This window comes from Miniopterus natalensis, chromosome 5 (assembly GCF_054644295.1).
Source record: "Miniopterus natalensis isolate mMinNat1 chromosome 5, mMinNat1.hap1, whole genome shotgun sequence".
NCBI classification, from domain to species: Eukaryota; Metazoa; Chordata; class Mammalia; order Chiroptera; family Miniopteridae; genus Miniopterus; species Miniopterus natalensis.
In genome coordinates, this window is record NC_142085.1 from 50913771 (window position 1) to 50931613 (window position 17843).

The following is a 17843-nucleotide window of genomic DNA, read 5'->3' on the forward strand; positions in this document are numbered from 1 at the left end:
TTAGATTATCAATGGGGTCCCTGACACAAAAATTTAAAAGCACTAACTTTCTAGCCTGCGACCCGCTTTCTGAGCATGCCTTTCCTCTGCAGCCTTCAAGGGAGGAACGGATGAGCATTGTGTTTCTAGATTATAACGAGCTGAGATACCTTCTTGCAGAACCCATGAAGTTGGGCCTTGAGAAGGGGGTATGAGTTAGGCCAGTGGAGAGGAAGGGCAGGCATTTCATGAGAGGGACTGGAATGGACAGAGGTACAAGGTGGGGGCACATGAGGCGTGTTTAGGCCACAGCAAACCAACCAACCTGGATGCCCCTGGACGGCTCACAGGAAGGAGCTCCAGGAGACAAGGTTAATAAATAGGTGAGGATACCAGGCCCTAAGGGGTGATCTTCATCCTGAGGCAGTATGGCACCCCAAGAGGGCCAGAGCTTTTTACAAAGATTGACCTAGTGGTTGCAGGGGGCCAGAATCAGGGAAGTGGCCAAGCATGTAAAAGAGGCTGCTGCAGAAACAGCCAGAAGAGCATGCCTTGAAATCAGGGTGCCATGTCTGTTCTGTTCATTATCCCAAATCCAGTGTGGATCCCAGGGCCAGGCACAGGGCAGGTGTTCAGTGAATAGTGAGCACATGGGTGTGGATGCTTTAGGAGATAGAGAATGAAGAGTCCTGGAGACTTGGATATCCATCTCGGTGTCAGGCACACAGCCTAGCAGTGCCTGGCACAGAGTAGGCACTGAAGAAAGGTCTCTTGAATTGGCCTGGACCAGGCTGAACAGACATGGGGCACAAGGGTGGAGGAGTCCCAGCACTCCATGGAAGGCTGGGGGGGTGCTAGTTCTAGGAACATCTATGAGTGATCTCCCAGGGAACATGTATTTTAAAAGGAAATCAAGTCAGAGTAATATAATAGCAAGAACCATCTACGCATGGCCAGGTAAAAGATCTCAGTTCTTGGTCCTACCCTGCAAGTAAATATTTATGTAACACTGAGCCAATAACGTCCTCAGGGCTCTCTTGCAAGGGGCTTTCTAGAGCGAATCTATGGCCTAGCCATACATTTCTCTGACTTGACACTCTCAGATAGTCCAAGCAAGACCCATGAGGCTGATCCTTAACACTTCCTTTTTGAACCCTAGCTGCTTCACAAAAGCATATCCTAATAGCCCAGCACACACAGGTAGGGCTCACCTGAGGCCTAGATAGCTGTTGTGATTCATATCCCAGTTGCTCTAAGTCTGTGATCAGTCTTCTGGGTAGCCTGTGGCCTTGGTAGTGTCACCGCATTCATGATTCATTATGTTACAACGACAAATATTAAACTCTAACAATATAATTTACTCCTGCATAAATTTATATTGTCCTTGTATATGCAAAATATATTCCTGCTGCCCATTAATCCTGATGAGTGGGGATGGGAAGGGCAAAGGGAAGCAGGTAGAGAGGCAGAATCTGTTTTCACAAGGCAAGGTGAAACAGAACAGGTGGCCTATGGGTCTTCTGTCTACCCAACACCATGTTAGCATCAAAGAGCACACTTCCTTAAACTACTTTCCAGGAAAAAGAAACACAGAAGTTGAACAAGTGAGCCCGATGACCAAAATGGCCCCTAATTTCTTGATGTTAATGTTTCTAATAAGTAGCACCTGTTCGTCAAATTGGAGAACACTTCAGATCCGGATAGCTTAAGAATGAACCACGCAAACCTAAAGCCCCCCTCCCCCCCAATAAAGACTTCGTAAGTCATTCCCCAACACAGTGATTTTGTCTTGGTCATTTTGTTTCCATAACATACATCGGGAAAGTAAAATCTGAATCTACTCTAGGATTCCAAATCAAGTTACACCTACAAAATGCTGATGAGCCAGTCATGAGCTGTCAGGTGCAATGTCCATTCAGGCTCCTGTGGGAGCCACCTGGACATCCTAAACTGTGTCAGACTTCAGTCCGTATGTTGGTTCTCCATGTACTTGCCCTCCAAGTACAACACAATAAAAAATATATGTGAATCTACAGACTCACAACTGAATCATTCTTGGAGTGAAGATACATTAAACAGTGCTCTACAGGAAGAATAAATTGTAGACACGAGTCTTTCCAGCTGAGAGTGGAGAAGGGAAAACTCAGGCTTTGTGGAAACGGTCCATAGTCCCGCTGTTGATTACATTCACATTGCCAGGCCAGGAGCTTCCCGTGTCGCACAGAACCACCTCCAGCTGGCCTTGGGACACACTCACTAGAGAAAAAAAGAGGCAAATATTCCTCCCAAATGATACTGGAGACAAAAAATTGGCTTGTCCATTCATATCTTCGCCACCACATTCTCATTAGGCATCAAGCAGTCCTCTCGAAAGTGAACCGTTTTAATAAGATACTAACAACAAAGTTATCTGTAGAAGAAGCATTTCTAATTCAGGGTATCTCAGCATTTCTTCCTGTTCCATTTCTCCTACACAGTTGCTTAAATGGTAAACAGCCTCAAAAACTCTCCCCCTTTATCTCTCTGTGCATCCTCAGCATTTTAGGATTGTTTTGCAAAAGCTATATTCAAAGAGTCTTTTTTGAGGTAAAGTACATGAACTTCTCAGAAGAAATTGCTGTCTTCCTAGAAGTGCCTTTCACCCCATAATGAACAATCCTTATCTAGCCGTGATCAGAAGCAAAGCAGGTTTGTTTGCAACTGTAAATCTTAACACTGACTCTATTAGCCCAAATCCATGACCACCACCCCAGGCTCTTCACCCCAAATTTCACTGGATAATTTTTTAGTCAACAAAAACTGTGTTGTCCGAGATAGAGTGCCTTATTAAATACAGTAAATAAAGAGTGCACAAGCACTAGGGGGAGGGTGGGGGTAAAGGGAGGGAATGGGAGATCCTTAAGAGACATTAAAATTTGTCCTCAGCATTGCCTTCCTCTCACTGGCCGATGGCTGAGAACACCAGGAAAGTTACATTAGTAAAACTGCATAGAGCCTACACTGCACAAAGTGCTTTGATACTGGTAACACGACCCTCTTCCTCCTTCCCCTTTTCGGTAACTCTTGCAAGGTTTGTTTTCAAAAAGACATTACAAAGCGGCAAGCTCCTGCTTACAAAAATCAATGAAATACTTTCCCCTTCAGCTCTATTAAGCCCGTCATATTCCTGAGACTTATTCCCGCCAAATCAACCAAACATAGGCAACTTCACACTCAGGAATCAGCAAAGGACACATCCCAGGTGCGTTGAGCAATGGAAGAGAGCCGGTTCTGCAAATACACATAAGTAAAGACCATTTGTAGCTGTTGATGACTTGTAAAAAATATTTCCAAGGCTCTTTCAACCAAAGATTTCAATTCAAACAAGATCACAAAGGGAATGACGACAGAGTCCTGACTGCCTTTGTGTGTTTCATCTGCTCGGCTTTTTCAAGGGACTGTGGTGGCTGCTGCCTGGAGGTGGGATTCCTTTGCTCTCAAATCTTCAAATGCATGAAGCACAATAAAGAATAAAAGGTTGTGTTTATGTCACACCTCTTCCAAGAGGTTCAAAGCGCCAAATGGGAGCCCATGAATCCTCACAACACCCCTGCGAGGTAGGTAGGTGGAGAGTATTGTTATCCCCACTTTACAGGTGGGGGGAATGAGGCACACAAGAATTAAGAGACTTGCCCGAAATCACACAGCTAGTCACTGGCAGGGCTTAGGATAAAATGTATACTGATTAGCACCTAGCACAGTGCTTTGCACATAGTAGGTGTTCACTGAATATCTATGGATTTTATTTGACTTGTATCTCAACATACAATATACACGCATAAAATACAAGCAGCCACAGAACATTCATCCCCGACGTTTCTTCTGACGACATCTCTCATTGCTTCCAACCCCGGTGGATGGAGGGAGTCCAAAAATTCATCTCACAGCGAGGCCTCGGCTTGAAGGGGACCAACCTAAACGATCCGAGCACAGCCTGTTCTGCACCGGGTCTACCTCATGAGATTTAGTTTTCTAATGAAAACAAAAATGGATTTCAGGAGCCATGCTGACTTTTTTTTTTTTTTTTTTTTTTGGCCTGTTTGTTTGAAATGGAGCCATCAGAACGGTCCTGTGTTTTGTTTGTACAAAAGAGACGTAAGGCTGCTCGAGTCCAGCGCGCCTGCGGAGCCGGGAGCCGTGCGGGCCGGGCTCCCCGCCAGCTCGGAGGCCTTCTCCCCGGGATGCGGGACCGAGCCGGGGCCAGCGCCCGGCCCGCACAGGGGCGGCCGGGCCGCGCTCACTTGCACTGTTCGTGCTCGGTGGAGTCATCCATGTCCACGTCGGAGTCAAAGAGCGAGTGGCCGGTGAAATCTGTGTCGGGGGTTCTGGAGAGGCTGTTCTCCGCTCCCTCGTCTTCGAAGGTCTCTGTCCTTGAGTAGAGGCTGAAATCCAGCAGCGGCGTGTGGGTCTTGCTGCCTTCGCTGCTCTCCTCCGACTCGTAGATGGTGCTGTCGTCGGCGTGGTGCCACTCGGGCCAGAACCTCCTCCGAATCCTCTCACAGTACATGGCCAGGTTGATGAGCTCGCCTGCAGCGCGACAGGGACAGCGGGGTTAGTTCTCAAAGGCAGCGGCTTCCCGGGCGACTCGGGACAGACACTACACATGTTTGCTACGGGGGAACTGTCAAAACATTTAGATTTTTAACACATAATAAGACAGGTGAGTGGGAAAGCTGAATGCAGCGAGGGGCGAGATGAAACTGAGGGGTGAGTCTAACGGTGACGAGGAATTGGGGGTGGGCAGTTTATCCGACATGGCAGCTGAAGGACCATCATTTGGCTTTGTGAAGCATTTTATGATTTTATGTGTGCTTCGACCGCTTCGTGTTTAAATTAATTTATAGTCCGTGAAAACACACCAACTGTCCATTGGATTAAACCAGCCAGAAGTAATCATTCATTCCACAAATATTTGTAGTGTTATTATAGGCTGAGTACTGTGCCAAGTGGTTAATAAATGTTACGTTAGGATGGAAACTTAGGTCTAAATCATCCATAAAATGGATAACTCAGAATTGTCTTTATGGATTAGTGTACCCACGGTAAAGCAGAATTGTTTTAAATTTGTTTAAATGCCACAGCTGCACCCGATCGGGTCCCCACTGGGTGACGGGGCTACTTCTTTTCCATGTGATTAAAAGAGCACTGTGGTTAAGTCGCTAAAATCATCCAGGCGTTGTCTGAAACAGGACGCAGGATGTGGCTTTCATTTCCTGTCTTCCCATGAGGAAGGAAGGAAGGGGGTGAGCTTTGCCTGTAATCCACCAGGTGGCAACATTGCTTATAAATATGTTATTTATCACTGTGTCTTACAGGACTTGGTTGCCCTAAAAATATTCTTTGGATGTTTACTTTTTCAGTTATATAAACCTTCACTTATTGTGGAGGTAGGTATTCCATGTTTTATTGCAAAAAATTAGAAAATATAGATAAGCAAAAAATAAACAAATTACCAATAATTCCATTCTCCATAACATTTTCATTCACATTCTTCCAGAATTTTATATAGCATTTACATATGTTTACATTTGCTGTAGAACATTAATATGTATTCTGCTTCCTATCCTACATTTTTCCACTTAACAATATACAGTATAATGACAATCTTTCAGTTTCCCACTATCACCACCTTGATAACTGCATAGTATTTCATTATACAGATGTACCAGTTTCATTTTATTATTACCAATCCCCTATCACAGGCCATTTAGGCTGTTTCTGTGTAAATAGCTTTATTAATTATAGTCTTTAACTACTCTATTTTATTTTCTATGAAAAAAATAATATATTCCCATTTTGGAAAATTAGAAGTCTGTATAGAGGAAATATAAATCATAAAGAAGAAAACACAAAGGATCTATAATCGCATAAATCCAAGATAACCACAATTAACATTTTGGTGTCGTTTCTTTCAGTATTTTTTCCTATTTATTTATTGTCATTATTATTATTACCTAACTATTACTTCCTGTAATATTAATGTAAATGTTTTCTCATGTCATTAAAAGTTTTCAAATCTTGATTGCTGTTCTGCTTAAACAATCCCCCTACAAAGCACAGTAAAGCAAATCTCTCTGCTTCATGGATCCTATAAACCAATGTTCTTGTGCTGGTTCCTGGTCACCATTTTCAGTCCTATCCGATCATAATAGTTCAGTTCATACCACGTAAGAGTCTATTCCCATTGCTCCTACTCAAAGATGTTTATGTACACGCTAAGGAGCCAGAAGCAGAAAAGCCAACATCACTGTCCCTTTGGGGGGGATGCAGGCAAAACCTTTACTTATTTTCTCCCTCAAGGAAGCAGCCATGAGACACACCTCAGCAGGTACTGCTGCGGGTCACAGGTAACCAAGGATTGGGTAAACACGTGAAGGCAGAAGCAAGGGGGGGGGGCGGGGGCGGCCATCACAAATGCATTTTGGTCACTTCATAGCAGGCCCTGGGGACAGCCCTGTTTGCCCCAACCAAGTGCATTCCCTAGGAGCTGCTAGAAAGTCGAATCTATTCACAAGAGCCACAGGATCTACACCATCTATGAGTCTACCCACTTCCTTTGTGGCTGCTCTTTCTACAGCCTGCTTCTTTTTTTTAAATATATTTTTAATTGATTTCAGAGAGAGGAAGGGAGAGGGAGAGAGAGACAGAAACATCAATGATGAGAGAGTCATTGATCAGCTGCCTCCTGCATGGCCCCAACTGGGAATCGAACTGTGACCTCCTGGTTCATAGGTCGACACTCAACCACTGAGCCACGCCAGCTGGGCTACAGCTGCTTCTTTACCTTTCCTCCCACAGACCCGCCCCCTTCGTGACTGTGTGACATTAATACCACTTCACTGTGCAATGATAAAAATTAATAAGAGTAGCAAACATATATATAGTCCTTACTGGGTACCAGGCACTGTTTGAAGTGCTTTTTTCGTTTGTTGAATTCATAGTAACTCCCTTAGTCCTTGCAAAAATCCTATATGAGGCAGGAAACATTATTATCCCCATCTGCAATGGGAAAACTGCAACAGAGAGGTTAATTAACTTGACTAAGGTCAAGTTCTAGATAGTGGCAGAGCCAGGATTCAAACACAAGCAGTCTCCAGCTCTATGCCCTTTGCTACTCCTCTAGTCTGCCTCTCTGCTGGGGAGCTGACAGCCTGGCTGGGAAATTAACGGCTTTTACCATCTGTCACAGAATATTCTTCTGTAATTCTTTCTGGGGTCTCAAAGAATTATAAGATGCTGCCCTCAAAGATAGTGAGTTGTCATGGACTGGGAGCTCACAAACCCATCCTAAAAAGAGTGAAAATTGTAATTGAGTTCTACCTTTATCTGGCTTTGCCAATCCTTCCTGTGCCTAGATTTTCCATCAGTGGACCCACTCGGCATGCCTATCAGCCAAAAGAATAGAAAAAGTTGGCAGTAGAAACAGGTTGTGTGTAATGTGTGTGTGTGTGAGAGAGAGAGAGTGAGAGAGAGAGAGATATGACGTAAACATTGAAACAACAGGAAAAACTGCATTTTTCAAAATGTACTCAACAATCGGATAACAATTTCATCCATCTGGTAAAAATTAAAGTCTGAACATCCAATATGGAGGGCCAGGCACTGTACCACATGACTGATGGAAGTCTAAATTACTATAAACTGTTTTGGAAAGTAATCTGATATTGTCTATTAAAATTTTAAATGTACATATCAGGCCACTTATTCTACTAAAATAAGAGCATCAGTATGTAAAGACACATATATATGAATGTTAAATACAGAATTGTGGGTCAAAAAAAAAAAAAAGAGAAAAGAAAGATGGAAAGAATTTGAATGTCCATCAATAGCTATTGACTGATAAATTATGGTGTATCAATTCTATAGTGTGCACATGTCAAAAAGACATGATAGTCTATTAAGTTAAAAAATCAAGTTATAAAGTAATGTGTATAATGTAATTTCATTTCATTGTTTAGTTTTAAAATAGTAAAAACAAAGCAAAACAGCTGTATACGTGTAAATAAATTTATAGATAAAAAAGAAAGGCACAGAGGATTTCCTCAAATATGTAATATTGGTTATTCCACGGGGGTTGGTACTGGACATGAACGAGGGAGAGGTCATAAATCTTTAAAAATATACCTGTATTATTCAACTTATTGTGACAATCACATATTACTTTTTGAACTTAAAAATCCAATAAAGTAATTTAGTAAAATACTAACAACTGATTAGTGATATTCTTCAACACCTGGAGAGGGTATTTATCAGAAAGCCAAATGGCCCTCTAACTAGAGCACACTGCCAGAAAGAATAAAGAGCTTTTTTCTGGGAGTTTCTCAAATGGAATTATCTATCCCCAACACTTTTTGAAAAAAGTGGCTCATGCCCTAGCTGGTTTGGCTCAGTGGTTAGAGAGTCGACCCGCAGACTGATGGGTCCTGGGTTCAATTCCAGCCAAGAGCACATGCCTCGGTTGCAGGCTCCATCCCCGGCCCCAGTCGGGGCACGTGCGGGAGGCAACCAGTTGATGTGTCTCTCACATCGATGTTTCTCTCTCTCCTCCCCTTCTACTCGCTCTGAAAAGCAATGGAAAAAATATCCTTGAGTGAAGATTAAAAAAAAAAAAGTGACTCATTTTATTTTCCCGTGTCACTCCAATTTCTCTAATATTCAGAAACATTCTGTACAATTTGACACTGAAAAGACTGTCAACCAGACCCAAACCCCAGGCCTCGGTTCCTCTGGGCTGCCGATCCTGCGTGGCCCGAAGGAGAATTAGGGAGGCGAATTAGCACCCCCTGCCCAGCCCTTGGTCGCTGACCAGCAAATATTTGGAAGACATGGAGCCGGTGCCCACACACGCTCATCCGGCCTGCAGGTATTTATTTGCTCGGCACCTCCCTGTTCCAGGCCTGTGCCAGGTGCTGGCTGTGCCCTTGGTTGCTCTCACTGGCATTCTGTCACACAGGCAGGAAGGGCACTGAGATATCCTCTCAGAAAAGTCCTCAGCAAACTTGAATGCTCTAATGAGGACAACCCCTTGCTTTGTCTCCTTGAAGCTAAAGGGCACCAATCCATAGATTTCAAAATACAAAGACCCACGCATGTCATCTGAGCCAGCTCTTTGCTGGGACCTGAATGCCCCAAACCACCTCTTCCTGAACACTTCCAATGGAGAACAGTGAGAGTGTGGACTGCTATGTTTTTCAAGGATATCCAGCATTTTTTTCTCCCTTTTAACCTATTAAATAATAGGCAAAATATAAAGTCCAAGTGCAATAAGTAACTGTTGGTAAAGAGTTGCGGATCAAGGTTTTTCTTAGAACACAGAGGTTGTATTTTTCACAAATTCAGAGAAATCAGGTTGGGTTCTGTGGTTTGCATTTGGCTCTGCAGGGCGAGCATCTAGATGCCTGGCAGAGCCCTTTCGCTTCTGTGGCTTCAGTTTCACTTTGCTCGGCTCTCCAGTGCTCCGTGTCTGCCTTAGAGAGTGCCCAAGCTCACATGCAATTCTCTAATAAGGATACTCTGATCGAAGTATCAAATATGGGTCCTCATTCAGAGTGTGGCTGATAATAAAACTGAGACTCTTTTTTTACAAGAATTGCAAGATTTTCAAAATAAAGTATCTTCAACCTTAATTGAAGAACAAAATTTGAAATGCTTTCAAACGCTTGTGAGAATATGAACTGCTACAGTCTTTCTAGAAAGCAACTTAGCCATACAGACCAAGAGCTTATACCCTTTGAGACAATAATCCCCAACCTGAAATTTAAGGAAATAGCAGTGATAAGCAGGAATATATATTTATACAATATTCACTATAGGATATTAGTAAAGATTATTTGAAATAACCCACAAGCCCAGAAAAAAAGATTAATCACATAAATTCTAGTGTAGCGTAGGATAGGGTATCCTACGACTACTAAATATATTGTTTTGAAGAATATTTAATGACAAGGGAAATGGCAATAATATATAGTTCATTTAAAAACTGCAGGTTATAATTGTATCAATACTTTAAGAATTACTGAATATTCATAGTCTGTCCTTTACTCACCTAAATTAAAGGAATATTTCTCACTAATCTAGATGGTTCCAGAAGTAGCTTGTGTGGCTAAAAATTGTAAATAATACCTAAAACCAAAAAACTAATATTTATACACACTCACACATGTGGGTGTTTCAAAGCTAAGGCAGAAACCTGCCTAACCCAAGCCATTCACGCTCCTGGGATTGAGGCAGTTCTAAATTTTCCAGGCTCTTGGTTGTTTCTACATCTTCTTTCTCTTGTTGCTTCTTGGGAAAGTGTCCATCACAGAAAAAACAAAGGCAGAGAAAGAAGATGAGACCAAATTAGTAGTGTGCCGGCATATTAGCCACTCAGTCCAAAGGTTTGGAAGGGACCTGAATCTAATGACTAAAATGAGATTCAGAGACTCTCTGCACTTTAATAATTCATGCTACACCCATCTGCAGGGAGAGCTGGAAGCCACTAACTTGTTTTAAGAAACAAAGTACATGGAGCTATGTGCCAGAAGTCCCCTGCAGATGATGGTGTCAGATTCCCCCAAATGTATGTGTCTCAGTGTGGGACTCAAAATCAATCCTCCAAAAAGGCTGACCATTTCTCTGAAAAGAACACTAAATGCCCCAAGCCCTTCCAGGAAGTAACAGAGGAAAGGGCCAAGTCATAAATAAATTAACAAAAAAGTGCTTTATTTCTGCAAGAAGGGATACTATAGAGTCTGAGTTCCACTAATGATGGATTCCTGAATGCTTCTGACTAAATAACAGATGACCTCAATAAGTTTGTGTGTGTGTGTGTGTGTGTGTGTGTGTGAGTGCGCACACATGGATATGTTTGGCTAGAAGTGTAAGTGTATGTGTACAAGCGTGTATGGGGTATGTGTAGAAGTATGTAAGAAGATGTGGAGGGTGCTCATGGGTGCACAAGGGTGGTGTGGTAGAGAAACAGGGGGAGGGAGTAGGAAGTAACAAGAAGAGAGAACAAATATAAAACAATCCTAAATGAACTAAAAGGAATCGATATATTTTAGACTACTGTGGAAAATCTGATTAAAAAAGGAAACTGATATTTTTAAAGCTATAAATATCACCAATATGATAACATATTCAATTTAGATAAGTTCCAACACATCCAAAACAAGGAACATCTCCATGCTGATCATTAGGGAATTAGATACATATCCATACTATCCTGAGCCCCACTCAGCTGAAGTCCAGAAGACCTTCAATCAATGCCTGAACCATTCCAACGACACCTGGGACTGTTTCTGGAGCCCCAGCCTCACCAACAGGAGGATCTGGAGAGTGACTCCTGTTACTCATAGCCTGGTCTAAACTTCTGGGCATGCACATGAGTGCACGTAAGTACACACACACACACACACACACACACACACAGCTACAGCCTTCACCAGCCAGTCTCCCCACCCACCCATGATCACCACACATGACTGTGCACTGGCCCCAGTTCATATACAATTCTACTTTGCTATTCACTGGTGGTCTCATCTACACCCCCACGCTGCTCAGCTGGGGCATAAACACCTTGATTAACTCTTGTCAATCCCTTCCCCAAACCTAAATGTTGAACCTCAATCCCCACATCCCTAGGCCCCAGGCCCTTGTTTAGGTACTGCTTCAAACTGGAGATGACGCTAAACATCTCCTACCCACGAGTGCAAGGGAAGCCTCTCCCAGAGGCCCCAGCTGCCTTGTTTATCCCACCCCCCACCTCCACCCCCACACACAGACATGCACAAGTGCACACACACACACATGCACACACAAGCCGAGATCTGGGTCCCTGACATTAACCCAAGTTGCCCCTTTGCCAACATGAAATTTATTCCTGGCTCCTACCCCCGCCCCCCCTCACCCACCCCCCCACACGTATGTTCATCCTCTAGCTCAACCCCATTCATCCCCACTTCCACCCCTCCAGTCTGGAACTGTAATTCTGACAGGTCACATAACAAAGATACAAGACTATGTTTCTTTGGTCAAAATGTACATATAATAATATTAATAATAAGAGTTTGCATAGCACCAGGCTTACAAAGCATTTATTGATACTTTCCTCATTATCTGTATGATCTACAGACACTTCACTGAAATAGGAGAAAGGAGTACTTTGAACTAAAATGACACAGAAATACATGTGAAATATCTAAGATCAGATCAGACGAAAGGAGCATCTGAGATGGGCAGCGAGTCCATCAGCCCCGCCCCACTGCGCTCACTGCAGCAGTGGGCACACCGGGAAGTGGTAAGCTACCCCCGTCCCAGAAAATTAACGCAGACCAACCAAACCAGGGCACTAGGTACACTCAAGCCCTGTTTCAGCAACAAGTGTTAGGTCACTATGCAAGGAGCTGGAGGGAAAGCCCTGGTGCAGACATGGCAAGGCTTGTGTCAGCTCTGCCAGGATACAATGTGAACAAGACGGCAGCTGAGAGGCCTAGTGTTCCCCGCACCTAGTGTTCCCCGCACCCGTACATACCCTGAGCACAGAAAACTGCCCCGGGCCCTGGCTACCACAGCCTGGTGTCTCCATCAAGCACCGCCAAGCTCACAGGCATCACCTGGAGTTCTCCACTGTGTAACCCCTACCCTTCACCTCCCAGCAACTCCCGAGCCCTGAAGAGGTTTGCAGTGCTTGCCTTTGATCAGCCGCTCCGGTCTCGTCCCAGGTAAGGTCCACATTGCCTGTGCCAAGTGTCCAAAGACGGTGGCGTCGAGAGTGGAGAACTTGGGCCCCATGATGTATTTCTTGTCACCTGCAGCAGACAGAACAGAGAGGTCACTGCTGGCCTGCCCCGCCCCGCACGGTCACCGGGCATTTAGCACACTTGCATTATATGCATATTTAACTGTAAATCAAAAGTTCTGCAGAGTCAAAATGCATGCACCCCCTTTTTCTTAAAAAAATTAAAAACAAAAGTAAAACAAATTAAACAATTCTGTGATAGATCAACCCATACAATAGCAAAGCAGGAAAGTAACTGGAAGATATCAAAATAAACAGAGATTCATGGAAAAATGTGGCAACCGATGACTAACAGACCTCTGTGGAGCTACCTCCTTGTCTCCAACTCTGGTGACTGAAGCTTGAGAACACCTGGAAGTTTGTTTAAACCATCTCAAAAGTAACCCAAGGAAAGCACACCCAAACTGAGCACTTAATTTATTAAATTAATACATTTCCTTGGGAAAAACAGAAGGCCTAAACTACTTAAGAAGTTTGGAGGCAAGGTTTTCCATGATGCCCCCTTGGTCTTGGCAAGGTTCTCACCACTGAGCACCAGCCTCCAAGGGAAACACTACATAAAGAAAAGCTATGAAAGTACAGGCCCAGCCCGGAATCAGACTCCTGCGCCAGGATGTTTCACCCTGCTGCTCCCATCTCTCTTCTTCCACCACAGTACATTTATCAAAACTAAGAAATTAACTTTAACGCAATACTATTAACTGCACTACAGACTTCATTCAAATTTTTATTAGTTTTTCAACTAATATTGTTTTCTGTTCCAGGATCCAATCCAGGATCTCACATTGCATTTAGTCGTCATGCCTCCTTTCCCCTCGGCCCGTGAAATTGCTCTTTCCCTGTCTTTCATAACCTTGACACTTTTAAGGAATATTGGTCAGTTATTTTGTAAAATGTTCATCAACCTGGGTTTGTCTAAGGTTTTTTATGATTAGATTAGGTCATGCATTTTTGGTGAGAATACCACAGAAGTAATACTGTACCCTGCTGTGGTGGTTAATTTTGTGTCAACTTGAAGAGGCTATGGAGCGCTGTATTATTTGGTCAAACATTATTCGGGGTGCCCTTATGAGGGTGTTCTTGGATGAGATTAACATTTAAGTGGTGGACTGCCTAAAGCAGCTTTCCCTCTCTAATGTCGGTGGGCCTTGTCTGACTAGCTGAAGGCCTGAATAGAACAGAAAGGCTGACTCTCTTCCAAGTAAGAAAGACTCCCTCCTGCCTGGCTGCTTTCAAACCAGGACATGGGCATTTTCCTGCCTTCAGATTCAGACTGAAAACACTGGCTCTTCCTGAGTCTTGAGCCTGTTGGCCTTCACACTCAAACTACACCATCAGCTATCCTGGGTCCCAGCTTGCCAACTCATCCTGCAGATCTTTGGACTTGTCAGCCTCCATAATTGCATGAGCCAATTCCTTATACTAAATCTTTATACTAAATTTTTTCCCCATATATTCTATTGGTCTGTTTCTCTGGGGAATCCTAATACACCTTCTCAGGGCATCAAATCAGAGGGTCCATAATGTCCATGTCTTATCACTGGAGATGTTAACCTTGACCATGTGTTAAAAGTAGTCTGTGAAGTTTCTTCAGTCATGGTACTATTTTTCCTTTTGCAATTAATAATCTTAGGAGAGATATGTTGAGATTGTATAAATACCTCAATTCTCCATAAACTCTGGCCCTTGGATTTTAGCATCTATTGGTGGATGTTATCCAAAACATTTACTATTATAGCATTTGCCTAATCAAGATCTATTTATCTCAGTCCTTCTACATGTATTGATTAGAAGTTAACTGTTCATTTCATTCCTCACTTACAAAAGTATTCAATTATTTATTTATGTAAGTATGCACTTATGGATAATTATCTTATTCTATGGGTTATAATCCAGTACTCTCATTATTTATTTTGTTGCTCAAATTGTTCTAGCTTTGGTCTTCGGGACCTTGGCAGGAAGTATTTTTAAGAGGGAACTTGAACTCAGATTTGACTGCTTAGAGACATACAAGCCAAGCTGAAGTCTCAAGTCTGAACACCCCCAGGTTTTCCCAAGTGGTCACAGATCTCACAACCAGAGGGCTTTAGTAAAACCAAAACACTACGGGCACTTCTGAAGGGCACTGAAGGAGCAGGCTTAGGTGGAGGCAACACAAGCTTCATTTTCAGTAGTGGAATCACCCCACTGGCTCCTGTAGGGAGGGACAGAAGCAGCTGAGGAATACCTGAGTACCTATAACTCCCTGTCTCCAGGCTGGAAGTGCGAACTGAACCTCTGGGGAGGGCAAGTGAAGGTTGAATACAACAGAAACCCTGGGAGGTAAGGGACCTATGATACATCAGACTCCCTGAGAGATGCTCCACCAGAAACCAACTTCCAAGCACCCCAAATATGTCCCTGAGGGTACAGAGCCCTCTGACTGTGAGCATGAGCCCACCTCGTGAGAGAATGGAGCACATCTAGCAAATGAAGGCAGGGTGACTTCAGGTGCCCGGAGTGATTTCACAGACCTCCATGGCTGGATCTTCAAGTAGCCATGAAACCAGTGAGGAAATGCAAGGACAGTGACCAAGCAGCCAGAGGGAAGGGAGCCGGGGGATCTAGAGGAGAGCCCAAGAAAGCAGCTGGCTCCACTGAGGGCTGGGAAATAACAGCTTGCCCTGGGTGTTTATGGGATCTGATCCTACTTCTTTTTGGTGGTTTGGGCAGCTTCTCTCCATGAGAAAGGCTATGTTGTAGATGCAAGAACCAATGGGGTAGCGAGAGATAACCAAAAATTGAGTGGGGGAGTATAAGTCATAAATAACAAGAATGTTATACGTCCCTGAAGGCTATTTACTCTTTATACCCCAGATTTGAGCTTACCGTGATTGGACTTTATCACAGATCACTGGTCAAAATCAAAAGTGGCCCATTAACCCAAGGCTGCCTGTCGTCACCTCCAAGCCTGACCTCTGGCCCTCCCCACATAGTCTCCCACTTCGATCACAAGCAGCAACACAAGGCTGACCAGGAGACACCAGGATGCAACAAAGGCGAGAGTACGTGGAAGGCAACTGAGCATGTCGGCTCGGTCCCTGAGCCCTATTACCGGCCCCTTACTCCCATTAGGACTGACTGGGGTGCTGGCTGGGAGATGAGAGGGAAGGGAGAATACAGAAGGCAAAGTCACACAGTTGTCCAGGCAGAACTACACCAACACGGGCTCCAAGCCTGAAGATTCAAGCCCGACTGAGAGAACAAGCCAGCGGCAGGGTCGATGCGCGCTGGGTTTGGCAAGCAGGGGGCCACGGGAAGAAGAGGGGGAACCCTGAGAGCAGCGTGGGTCTGAAAGGTCCCACTAGAGGCCGGGACCAGTAGCGGTGCAGCCGAGGGAGCGCTCCTGGTCCTGGCTGCCCAGCTCTCGGCCTCCTCCCTGGGAAGGATGAGTGGGAGCTGACAGCAGGAAACGCTCCAGGCCCAGGCCGCACAAGCCGCGGAGCACCCAGCGTGAAAGCTCTACTTCAGCCAAACACGCTGGCGCCCGTCACACCACATCCCTCGTCCATGCTCCCTGTCCCAAAAAACTTCCGCCTACCTAACCCTCCCCTTCCCTTAACACAGGTCAAGGCTCCTTCCTCCGCTCCGTGGAGGCTGCCGGCAGACCCGAGAACCTCACGGTGCCCGCCCCCCCCCTGCGCACAGCTGATCAGAGCGCACGGGGTCCGCAGCAGCAGCACAAATCCTCGGGTCCCACCTACTGAATCAGAATGCCTGAGAGTGGGACTAGGCAATCTGTGTTTTAACAAGATTTCAGGTCGGTGTTTCTCAAACTTTAGAGGCATAAGGGTCACCTGGAGAGCCTGCCGTTCTTGGACAACACACTGAGGAGCACTCTCCTAGGTGATTCTTACGATTGCTAAAGTTTAAGAAGCATCAGTCTAGGCTAGAATAAATCAGCAGTCTTAAACCTGAGCATGCATCATAATCACCTGGAGGGCTTTTTAAAAACACTACTTGATGCCCACACCCAATGCCAGGAGTTTCTAAATCAACAGCTATGCTGTGGAACCCAAGAATTTGCATTGCTAATGGTATCTCAGCAGTGAGGCTGACACTGCTGTCCAAGGACCACACTTTGAGAACCACTGATCTAGATCACCCAGTAGGTAACTCACACATGCCACCTCACAGTCTTAGTTATGCGTATGTCCTGTCTCAAGTAGTTTTTAAGCTCCGGGAGGGCAGTAACCTTCTGCTTTACTTTTCTGTCCATCTGGTACCTATGGGTGTAGAAACTATCAATGAAGGTGATGAGAGCCTCAATTACGGCTCATCTCTGCCCTTCCTTCGAATGGAGAGCTACTGTAAGGATTAAAAAGTGTAACAATGTGAAAGCATTTTGCACACTAGAGGTGCTATTCTAACAAGGAATTGTTCTGTACTCATTCCAATTATCACAACAAGTACTGCTGGTGGACAGAAGCAGTTCAACATATCTCCCACTGTAGAAATTCCTTTTTCCACTCCGATACCACATATTCTTCACCCCCACTAGGGACTTCTCCATCACTTCCCGGGCAGGGCAAACTCTTCTGTGGTTAGATGGCTCCTGATGCTGAGACAAAACATGTCTCCTTAGAACTTCTACCATCAATTCCTGTTCTTTCCTCTAGAAACACACAAAGAATTTATGGCCATATTTCCTATTCCTAGGAAAGTAAGTCTCCACTAACACACTTCCAAGTAAAAGTTGATTATTTTTTCACATATAACAGTATGGAGCAGTGGGTAGAGTTTATTTCAGAGCACTGGGAACTGCTACAGAAATGAACCTCTGAATCACATCTGCTTCCTCCAGTACGATTTCTGTTCCCAGAATTAGTCACCATCAGCTCATGGTCACTATCAGCTCCACTTATGCCATTTAGCTAAATTTTCCAGTGCTATACGTGTAAAAGGCAAAAGACTCGCTTTGCTAGAAAATGCAAGTTCAAGAGAGAAATTAAAGAGAATAGTCATATTTTCAACCACTCAATTTTCTATTAGTCTCAGAAACAAA

General features: G+C 44.3%; 1 protein-coding gene across 1 annotated transcript in view; it reads right to left on the minus strand.

Moving 5' to 3' along the window:
- Nucleotides 1-4162: 4162 nt before the first annotated feature.
- FAXC (failed axon connections homolog, metaxin like GST domain containing) overlaps nucleotides 4163-17843 on the minus strand; it is a 50890-nt gene continuing 37209 nt past the window's right edge. Inside the window, exons 5-6 of the mRNA XM_016220197.2 lie at nucleotides 12693-12809; nucleotides 4163-4545 (exon numbers count right to left, since the gene is read on the minus strand). Of these exons, the coding sequence (XP_016075683.1) occupies nucleotides 4256-4545; nucleotides 12693-12809 (407 nt within the window). The 3' untranslated portion in view covers nucleotides 4163-4255. The remainder of the gene's footprint in view (nucleotides 4546-12692; nucleotides 12810-17843) is intronic.